Below are 11486 nucleotides of genomic sequence, written 5' to 3' on the forward strand. Positions count from 1 at the left end.
GGGTGTTGTAAGAATGATGAAGTCAACATGTACTAATGTGCTGGACACAAATGACGTATGTACAGATTGTGATGAGTTGTATGAGTCCCTAGTAAAATGAAAAAAAATTTTTAATTGATCAAAAGTCATGATGTGACTCTATAGGAGGTGTGGGCCTCATTTGGCAAATGAACCACATGGGAAACTTGTGGAAGGCTGCTTGTTTCATGTCAAACAAGGAAAAAGAAACGTGTAAGTTCAAACCATATGTAGGGTGATGGCATGTTTCGATTGGAAAGCGTGAGCAGTTTCAACACTTACTGAGTCGTTCGGTGCAAGCACTCAAATTATAGTGCAGGTGATGTTTTGTTCTAGAAAGTGGGTATCACATAAGGAGAATGCTAGTAACTATTCAACCACAAAGGATTTTAAGGTTTTTATGTTTATTGTGTGTGTGTTTTTTTAATCTTCTGTTCATCATCCACTCTGATACAGGTAAGGCTTTCATGGGCTTGGCTTCCTAAATCTGTTTCCAAATTAGCTTCTTTATTCACGTTAAAAGGTTATTGATGTTGTTAACTTGACAGGTTCCGTATGTGAGCACAGTCAGGGATGATGCTGTGGGAGTCATTCTGAGCTCCCATTCAGGTCAATGGAAGATTCAGTATGGACATTGTTTTCCTCGTGCTTATTTCATTTGACAGGTTATCGACATTACCCTTTGTCGTTTGCTTATGCGATCCTATGATGTTGTTTAACACCCTGTTCTCTTTGCTCAGATTTCCAGGCCCTCCACCACTCAACAACGCAGCTCCCTCCTACCCACCATATTCTGCTTCCACACCATCGGCTTATCCAAGTCCTGGGTCCACTTCGTCTGTCACCCAACTGGGCAATCAGCTCAGTGCCATGCAAATGAACAACTATGGTACAGGTTCCATTTTTAATATTCACTGGCTGCCTTATGCCTGTTACTTCCTATTGCCTTTTCGTTCTGTGTTTAGGTCCTGGGGAGCATGGAAACTCGTGTCGTGAGGCAGTAAGGAGAATAATAGGAGAATAGCCAGTCACAGGACTGAGATATTCATCAATAGAAGCACCCTGTAGTCTAGGAGCCGGAGACATCCCTAATGCAATTAGCAGTATAGTCAGCCATTTCTTTTGAAGAAGAATGTGTCAAGGGGGCTTAGAATTGCTCTTTTGAAGTCTTTTTAAAAACCCCTGAGCATATTTCCTACCATCCACTAATTTCAAAATGGATAGTCTCCAAAGATGTGTCTCGATGTCACATGCTTAGAGAAAGGAACATGTAATCTGGCTTCCCAGCAAGTTTGACACTGAGCAGAAATCATGTGAATAGCCCATTTCTGGATTTTTCTACCTAGCTCTATGGTCCATCTGACCAGTTCCCGCACAGGATGGACATGCCTTATTGGATGTGGGTTACTGGAGAATATTTGAAATGTAATAAAATTCCCTCCTACATAATTTTCTACATTTTGTACCAAGCAATTCTTCATATATCAATAAAGTTGTTAAAAATGGTTTGTAAAAAAACCCATCAGAAAAATAGAATGACAAGATTTAAAAAAACAAAAACAAAAGCCAACGAATTCTTGTACCACTCTCTCAGTGAAGATTTCATTTGGGGACAAAACAGATGATCCTGAAAGGTCCCTTCTTACCTTATGAAGGGAAAACAAAGTGCCCCCGCCCCTTACCTTGTAGGAGCCAGGACACTGAGAAATGGGGCATGCAGTGATTTTTTATTCTCTCTCCCATAGGCTCAAGCATGGGTGCCCCCAATCAGGGGCCCCCTGGACCTCCAGCGGCAGCGCTCCCGGGTCCTTCCCGGCCTCCACCACCGTCCATCTTGCAGCCAGGATCTCAGGTGCTCCCACCACCACCCACTGCGCTAAATGGCCCTGGTCCCTCACCCATGTCTCCGCCGACGCACAGGCCAGATGGGCTTCCTGGGCCTGCCCCACCGAATGCACATTACCAGCCGCCACCTCTTCCAGGACAGACCCTGGGCACTGGATATCCTCCACAGCAGGGTAAGGTGGTCAGGACTCATTGGTTGTAGTTTGTGCCCCTATGTTAGTACACATCTATCACTTTTAAGGAAGAGTGGGTTTTTAATAGTTTATCAAGCAACAACAAAGAAAGAACCACAGATAGTCAAACCTAACTTTCTGTAGAAATACTGTTCTTTTGTTCACTGATAGCGAGTCGGTTCGTAATGCACAACAGAATGAACCCCTGCCTGGGCCTGCGCCCTCCTCACAACTGCTCCTGTGTTTGAGCCCATGGTTGCAGCCACTGTGTCCCTCCAGCTCCTTGAGGGCCTCCCTCTCCTCCACTTTACCAAGCATGATGTCCTTCTCCAAGGCCTGGTGTCTCCTGACAACATCCAAAATATGTAAGACGAAGTCTCGCCATCCTGCCTTCTAAGGACCACTCTGGCTATACTGCTTCCAAGACAGATAGGTTTGTCTTGAGCATTCCGTGGTTCTGTCCGTGTTCTTCTCCAGCACCACAATTCAAATGCATGGATTCTTCTCTGGTCTTCCTGATTCAATGGCCAACTTTCACATGCCTATGAAGCAATGGAAAATACTATGCCATAGGTCGTGTTGAAAGGAAATATCTTAAATAATTAAATTAGTAAAAGAATGAAACAGAACTTATTTCATGAGATGAAACATACAATATGATGCTCTCCGTGACCCTTGTCTCTGGAGTTTACATTTAGAGTCATTTCTTTTTTAAAACTGTTTTCAAGCTGCCAACTATGGTGCTCAGATGGCAGGCCCACAGCTTGGCTACCCCGGAGGCTTCCCCGGAGGGCCTGCCCAGATGGCTGGTCTCCCGCAGCCCCAGAAGAAGTTGGATCCTGATGCCATCCCCAGCCCGGTAAGTGCTCCTCTAAGCTTAGCAGTTCCAGTGACAGAAGACTGTCCTGCATTCACTGTTCCCAGAGGCAACCCCTCACTATCACAGTCTCACTACCATTGAGGCAACTCAGACTCATAGTGACCCTACAGGACAGAGAAGAACTGTCTGTTTCCGGGCTTGTCAATCTTTGCAGGAGTAGAAAGCCTCGTTTTTCTCTCATGGAACAGCTGGTGGCTTTGAACAGCGGACCTTGGCAGTTGGCAACCCACCACATACCCATTATGCCACTAGGGCTTCTTCAGATTTCACAGTAGTCAAGTCTTATTCCTTGCAGTGTGCATCTCACCCTCCACCTTCCAGTTCCTCCTATGAAGATACTGGGAGTCATTCTTGATGCTCTTTCTCTTGCTTTTTAATTTATAGGATTTTTTGGCTAATCCTTTTGGTCCTGCCCTACCTACCCATTCCATTCCAAGTCTTGATGAAGCTGGCATAATTCATTTCCACACTTCTTTTAGACCCTGATTGTCGATCCCTGCTACCCCATCCACACCACTCCGTATTCACTGCACTTAGCATTTCCTGACCTAGAACACACAGTTCTATACATTGTGTGCTTATGACCTACAGTGTCAGCTTGCTGAGGGCAGAGATTTTATCTCCATGTCTCTAATACCCAGAACACGATCCGACACATAGTATGAATTCAGATATTTGTTGAATGAGCAAATAAATATTAACAACTAAAATATTACGCAGTATATACTGTCATTAAAATATACTTGTATATCAATCCAGCACCTATTTTTGTCGTGAAAGTAATGAAACAGCAAGCAATGCCAAATGGAGCCTGTTCAGGTTCTTTCTTTATTTATTTTTTTTACCAAAGTGGCATTCTTTAGCCAACTAAATAAAGTCTTCTTTCATAGAGCCTGACATCGAGCTTTTTTTTTACTGTTAGGAAACTTGTTCAGGCTGCTCCTTGAATGTCTGATAAACAATCTTGCATTTGTAATAAAATAAAATATCCTGAGCACAAAAGGAAAAAAATCTCTATTCTTCTAAATCTGCTCATATGCAGTGTACTTTTTTTATTCATGTTTGCTAAAGCTGTTTATCTTTAATATTTATCTCTTGAGCCCTGGGGGCAGAGTGGTGACGAGCTGGGCTGCTAACTGCAAAGTCAGCAGTTCAAAACCGTCAGCCGCTCTGCGGGAGAAAGCCAGAGCTTTCTACTCCTGGAAAGGGTCAGTGTCCGAAGCTCACAGGGGCAGTTCTGCCCTGCCCTCGAGGGTCACTATGAGTCAGAATCAGTTCAAGGACAGTGAGATTCATCATCTATTGTACTCTTATTGGTGATAAGCCCACAATACACTTCTGGAGTTGGGGACAGAGGCTATGGAAACACATTCGTAGAACTCTTGTTGTTCTCCCATCCTGATGTGTCAGGTGTCCATTACAACCCTTCTGCATGGTTGTCTTATCCATGTTTGAAATTGAGCAAATGGGTGTTGTCATCAAAACTGCCGCCCACACTCTGTGGACTCTGAGTCCACAGAGGGTCATTCAGAAGCATTCCCCCCTTTCTCTCACCACCTCAGAGTGCAAGAAATGCCGCAAGGCAGCCTTTCTTCCTGACGCCCACCCTTCCAAACTCCTCCTTGGTGTCTCCCTCATGCTTGTTCCTTTTTCACAAGAGAATCGTTTTCCAGGTTTCTTTTTTCCCTCCATTCTATTTTATGAACCGAGAATACTCTGTGCATAGCAATTAAATATAGAAGTCATTCCCGTGACGCATCTTCTTCTGAAAGAAAAAGAAATCTGTACATTGTTGAGGTAATTTTAGCATTATCCAGCATCACTGTCATAATATCAAACTAAGTACTGAACCAGTCAAAATCGCTCTTGAAATTTCTGCTCCCTCTTTTATGTCTGGTCCCTGTTTTCCAGGGTTTGCATTTAACTTGCAGTTTTCAAAATTGCTAGAACTGTTAGACTATTTCACTCTCTTCTTGATGGTGTTCTAGCCAAGATGTAGAGTAATTTAGACATGTAATTACCTTGTACAACATTGTTTCTTTGGGAACAGTGCTTTCTAAACTGCAAATGACTGGCTTAAAAAACGAGCATTTTGAAGAGTGACATCCTTACTCTTTTTTCCCCCCCACTATTTAGCCTAAACCTTATTTATTTTTATTTTTATTTTTTTAAACATTTTATTAGGGGCTCATACAACATCCTTACTCTTAAAATACACTCTATTTTAAGACTGAGAACTGTTGACACTTAGCATGTATAGGTCATTGTGACTTTGGCCTGGCTTTCATAACTGACTCTTAGTTGGAACAATTAAAATAAATCTTGATGACAAATAAAAACTATTCCAATTTTGAGTAAGCCAGATGAACCTACGGTGTGAAAGGAGAGGGTTTTGACTCTTTGACTTGCTGGTCTCTGTGGCAGCTCTTACTCCCATCTGTGTCATATTGTCATCGCTGGGATGGTTCTACTCAGAGTGACCCCATGTGCACCAGCGTAAAACACTGCCAGGTCCTGTGCCATCCTCACAACGGTCCTATGGCTGAGCCCATTGCTGCAGCCACCGTGAGGGTCTTCTTCTTCCTCACTTCCCCTCTACCAAACCAAGCATGGTGTCCTTTTCCAGGGACTGGTCTCTTCTGACAACATGTTTGTGTTAGTCTGGGTGGACTAGAGAAACAAATTCATAGACCCTCATATGTGCACAAGAAAGAGCTTTATATCAGAGTAATTGTATATTAAGAATACATCCCAGTCCACTTCAAGTCCATTAGTCTGATATTAGCCCATCTGTCCGACACAGTCTATAAATTGCTCTTCAGACTCGCACAACACATGCAATGTTGCCGAATGCAGGAAGATTACAGTCCAGTGGGTAGAAAGTCTTGTGGATCCAGTGACGGTGGAAGCATCTCAGCACTGGCGTGGGTCTCCACGTGGCTCTTCCAACTCCAGGGCTCTGGCTCCATCAGCATCATGTCACGTGGCTTGTCAGCAGGAAGACAAAGCAGGGAGAGTGGGTGTGTCCCGCTTCCAGGGAGAAAGATAGGAGTTCCCAGAATCCTCAGAAGAAGGCCATGCCCAAGCAGAGGCCTCATTGCCTGTGACCTGATTGACAGGATAGACTCCACCCCTTCACAAGTTGACAGGAGATTGTGTAACTACCACAGTGTTCTTGCTTCACAGGAGCTTCCTGATGTACTTCTCCCAAGATAGATTTGCTTGTTCTGGCAGACCACGGTGCTTTCCACAGTCTTCACCAGCACCAATATTCGGAAGCATCAGTCCTTCAGTCTTCCATATTCATTATCTAGTTTCACATGCATAGGAGGCCATTGAAGAGAGCATGACTGGGCTTAGTCCTCAAAGTGACATCCTTAGGTATCAACACTTTAAAGAGGTCTTGCGCAGCAGACTTGCCTAATGAAACGATTTCTTGCCTGCTGCTTCGATGAGCCTTGCTTGTGTATCCAAGTCAGATGAAATCCTTTGGCAGTTTCCATCTTTTCTCCATTTAGCATGATGTTACGTACATGTTGTTCTAGTTGTGAGGATTTGGGTTTTGTTTGCATTAAGATGTAAGCTATACTGAGGGCTGCAGTCCTTGATCTTTATCAGTAAGTGCTTCGAGTGTTTTATATATATAGTACTTACATAGGTAGCATTTTCTATAGCCTTGATTCCATAAAGACTTAAATCCTGTGAAATTAGGAAGACAGAAATGTAGAATTTAGAGCTAGCTCAGTCTATGTATAGCTTAACATTCTCTGAAACCAGTGTTATCCGTGCCAGTGGGATGTGCACTGGACAAGATGGGAAGGAGGCCCGGGGAAGGTAACGTTTCAGTTTGAGGAAGACAGGTACCACATCATGAGCAGTTTCTGTGGGAATATAAGAGCTCTTGTCCATATTCCCCAGGGCTTCCTGTTCTCGTCTGAATTTCCTTGTTTATCCTCCTCGTTCCTCCTCTTATGCCCTCCTCTTATGCCCTTCTTTTCCCCCTCTCGCCTCTTCCTTGTGTTACTACTTCCTCACTTGCTGATGTGCGTCCTATGAAGTAGAGAAGTGAGGTTAACAGTGAGATCTGGAGGAGGACCATAGTTATTAGGATGGTTTTATGTTTTCATATTTCCTCCAAACTGCTAGATCACTTTTCCTTTCTAGGCATTTACAACCCAAAGATTTTTTTTTCTTGTCATCCAGTAATAAATATGTTCAGAAGAGAAATGTGTTGCAAAATTAGAGGGCAAAATTAGAGAGTTTTACTCCTTTTGTTTTTATAAAATAGGTTAACTTCATAGAGTAGTACTTAATGCCCCTTGCTTATTGAACTGAAAATGTTGGGTAGGGGGAAACTTGAAAAGTCAAATTAATGATTAAAAGGGATTTAATGAGAAAAGGTAAAGGTTTTCTAGGTTACACATTGTAAATTATTTCTTCTGACTTTAATGGTTTTTAGCCCTTCAGAGTTTATTTTTCAATTGTGAAAAATGTTGAAAAGTTAATGAATTTTTCTTTCCTATCAGAATTTTTTCTTCTCTTTTCTTCGTGCATTCCTGTGGTCCCAATAAAGAAATGAAATAAAATAAAGTTCACTGCAGGGTCTGGGCCAGAGGCCCAGTACCATAGAATAGAATCTGGGGAAACCCTCCTCTGAACTTGGGACCACGAACAAAAACGGAATGGAGAAACGATGGATTCTCTGTGTCAATCTGATTTGAAATTAGCTGAAAGCATTTAGAATCTGCCTGTTGGTTTGTGTGTGGATCATGTGAGAGGAAATGGATTGGGTGGGTCATTTTGGAAGTGTCGTCACTGACGCGACTGTCGCCTGGTATGGCATCTTCTCTATCAGATCCAAGTGATTGAGAATGACATCGCCTCCAGAGGGGGACAGGTTTATGCCACCAACACCAGAGGCCAGGTTCCTCCCCTGGTCACTACAGATTCTGTGATACAAGACCAAGGTATGTGCTTTGCATTCTATTTCTGATTGAGGGTTATACACTTTTGACCTTTTTTTCCCCCGTGGCAAGCTCACAGATACCCTTAAAAAGTGCTACCACTGGTGGAGGAACCTTCCATAAAGCTGAGAATGGATCTAATTCCCTTTTAAATCTCAAGTCCCAAGAAGATGCTGCTAACCGAATTCTCTTCTCTGCCTATAGAGAACAAGAGTGTTTCTAGTAGACTAGCCATGTAAAGAAAATTCTTCATTTGCATCCTTAATTACTTCATGCTCTAGCCATTTAAACCGTTGCCAGGGCAATTTCAACTCTTGCTGACCCGTGTGTGCAGACTACAACCTACAGGTGTTATGGCTCTAACCTTTCAGAGGCAGGTCTCCTGGCCTTGTGGGGTGCCTCTGGTGGGTTTGAGCTGCCAATCTTTTGGTTACTAATTATGCCATTCATCATTAGCATCACCCAGAACTCCAGTCCATGCTCCGTTTGGTTCAATTGACTTATAACACCTGGGAAGTGGGCAGGCCAGGAGTCGGGGGTTTGAGTGCTGGAGAAGAAGACAGCAGACGCAGTGGTAGTGCAGCAACATGTCCCAGCCTGTGTGGCGTGGGGACCTCTCAGCACCTCGGTGTTGTGCTCTGCTCTGCAGGGCCAATGTGAGGATTGGAAGTCACACTGTGTGTGTGTTTGGTGGTAGAATTGCGCAAGGCCATCTTGTTTTTAGAAATCGTGAAGGAAATGTTACAGGTTAAGCAAGTACATCCTCCCAGTGTTTCCCACAGCGGGGAATGCTGCCCCCTGCAGGGCGCTGCAGAAGCAGGTTCCTACCCTGTACAAAAATTCTCATTGCCAAGGAGGGTACCGATTAGTGATTTTTCTGAAAAGGAGGCAGCTAGATCAATAACCTTTGAAGACAAGCCTTTGAAGCATTTAAGTATTTTAGGGAAGATGTTTGGTAAGCAAATTGTAAGTGCGTCCCTTGAACATTTCAGGCAATGCCAGTCCTCGATACATCCGCTGCACAACATACTGTTTCCCATGCACGTCGGACATGGCTAAGCAAGCTCAGATTCCGTTAGCTGCTGTCATCAAACCCTTTGCCACGATTCCTTCCAATGAGGTAAGAATCCTAATGAACGGTGACTTGGTAATCTACCAGTGATGAAGCATGGTCCTCTACTATTCTCACAACACTAGAGTATGTGTGTATGCAATGCAGAAACTTCTTCCATTTCTTAGGAAAGCAGATACTTGTGGCTTTCCACCTGTACATCCATTTGCTCATTGCCTTGTTGTAACAAGGTGTAAGTACAGAAAATTTGTCAAGTTACAGATTGACACATGCTAAGGGTCCTTCTGATCCGGTTCAGGGCCACCATAACTAGGTCTTATTGCAGCAAGATAATAGTTATAAGGGTCTTTGGTATTATTTGCTATTAAGTGCTTGCTGGTAAAGCTCCCATTCATGGTGATCCCATACACAGTTGACTAAAACCCTAAACCCTTCTCCACTCCCCATGAGGAGTTTCAGATCAGACCATTGTGATGCACAAGATGGTCATGAACTGAATTTCATAACTAGACTACCAGGCCTTTATCCTAGTCCAGCTGAGTCTGGAAGTTCCCCTGAAACCTGTTCCCTCTCACAATCACACACAAGCTGCCACCTACTGCACACGAGGTGCATTGGTTGGCAATTGAACTTGGTTCTCCTACATGAAAGGTGAAAATTCTACCACGGAATCCATCACTGTCTCCTTGGCACGACTGCATCTGCTTTAATAATCACTGGGCCAAAATGCGTGTAATCCTCTGCTTAAATCAGCATGATTAGAAGGCAAGGATCTGTGTGTACCAACTTGGAAAGATATACCCAATATATAGATAAATGGACTGGGGGCTGCGGGGTGGAAATCAGAATTAAGAAATGGTGTATGTTTAAAGTAAGTGGTATTAGGATGCTGGCAGTGGGCATTGTGATCAGAAGGTTCAGAAAGACCCTCACTCAGCCCTCCACTGCTACTATACCTCTTCTTCTGACGAATAATGGACACCCACATATCTACAGAGACACTGTGGCAGTCAAGTACAAAATGAAGGCAAGCCTTTCTTCTGGCTGGAGCTTTGACTGTAATCCCATGCAGAATCCCAGAAGTGAGGCCAAATCATGGATTCCCATTGCAGCTCTAAAGGAAAAGGCTCTATCTTCTCCTGCTAATATAAACGTCATCTTGGATCTATGTTCTCTGTTTTTTAAATCAAAGGCTGATCGGATGCACATATAGCCCCGCCTATTCCAGGACTCTGTAGAAGCATAGTGTGTTTTTAGTGCCAGTTCTGCATTCAGTGCTTCATACACATCCTGCCGCATGCTGCTGCCATCCGCTCAAGGTGACAGCTCCCCTCCCAGCTCCTCCCTGTGTTTTCTGCCTCCATTCCTCATTTTCCCTGAAAACTCGGAACTTTGTCCTTTGGTAGATACACTCCCTTGATCCCAAAGTGGTCGCTTATTCTAAGGTGGGCACACCTCAGTGGTAGTATTTATCCTCTTGCAGGCCTATCTGTGGTTTGGCTGAAAATGTAGCCACAGGAGTGAGTTCACTTCCAGACTCAAAGAGTGACCATAGGCTTGGGGATTCCACCAATCCCTTCCAACCCTCAAGCCTGGTCTTTTTCATGATGTTGAGTTTCATTCCATCTCTCTCTCCCATTCTACCTAGGCCTTGGTACTGTCATCCTTTTCAAAGCAGTTGGGAGTTGATCCTCCCTAACGCACATTTTTATATCCGGACTTCCTGTCTATCACAATGTTCAGTATTGCTGTGTGCTTTTTTTAAGCATCATTTGGTTCAAAGTAAGTAAAATGTAAACATTCAAGAATTTGAAGAAGAGCGTACAAAGAAAATGAGTTTCCTCCCCGTTACATGCAACCCTCACCTGCTGTTTGCGATTCCTTCCAGAAGTCTGGAAGCATATATAATATAGCACATTGTATCCTTGCACAAAGCAGATAGATAAGTAGTCGTGTATTACCCACCATCTCCTGCACTTTCCTTTTTTCACTTGCCACATCTGACTTTCCTTCCATGGCATGTCGTGACTTAGAGAGCTGTCTCATTCTTTGCAACAGCTGTGGCATGCTATACTGAGGGCATTAGTGGTTCAGTGATACACTTTTCTTCTGCTGGGGAGACCCAGGTTTGGTTCCCAGCCAAGGCTCCTCAGGTGTAGTGATTACTCGTCTGTCAGTGGCGCCTTGCTTGCCGCTGTTATGCTGAGTAGCTTTCCATGGAGCTTCCTGACGAAGACAGCCAGCGAGTTGGTGCCTGACTATCAAAAGATATAGTGCCTGGGGTCTTAAGGCTTGAAGATAAGCAAGCGACCATCTAGCTGAGAAGCAACAAAGCCCACATGGAAGAAGCATACCAGCCTGTGTGATCATGAGGCATCAATGGGATCAGGTATCAGGCATGGCATCCAAGACCCAGGACAAAAAAATCTTATCTATGTGAATGAGGGGGAGGACGGAGTGGAAGACCCAAAGGCCATCTGTAGACAATTGGACATCCCCTTACGGAAAGGTCACAAGGAAGAGACGAGCCAGTC

General features: G+C 43.9%; 1 protein-coding gene across 1 annotated transcript in view; it reads left to right on the forward strand.

Annotated features, from left to right (window-relative positions):
* The window catches only part of SEC24D (SEC24 homolog D, COPII coat complex component), a 116266-nt gene that overhangs the window by 21566 nt on the left and 83214 nt on the right, over positions 1 to 11486 (forward strand). The window contains exons 4-8 of the mRNA XM_004715952.3: positions 759 to 907; positions 1764 to 2036; positions 2765 to 2895; positions 7772 to 7883; positions 8873 to 9000. Coding sequence (XP_004716009.1) covers positions 759 to 907; positions 1764 to 2036; positions 2765 to 2895; positions 7772 to 7883; positions 8873 to 9000 — 793 coding nt within the window. The remainder of the gene's footprint in view (positions 1 to 758; positions 908 to 1763; positions 2037 to 2764; positions 2896 to 7771; positions 7884 to 8872; positions 9001 to 11486) is intronic.

This window comes from Echinops telfairi, unplaced genomic scaffold (assembly GCF_000313985.2).
Source record: "Echinops telfairi isolate 266 unplaced genomic scaffold, ASM31398v2 ScPeMD7_5927;HRSCAF=6808, whole genome shotgun sequence".
Classification (NCBI taxonomy): domain Eukaryota; kingdom Metazoa; phylum Chordata; class Mammalia; order Afrosoricida; family Tenrecidae; genus Echinops; species Echinops telfairi.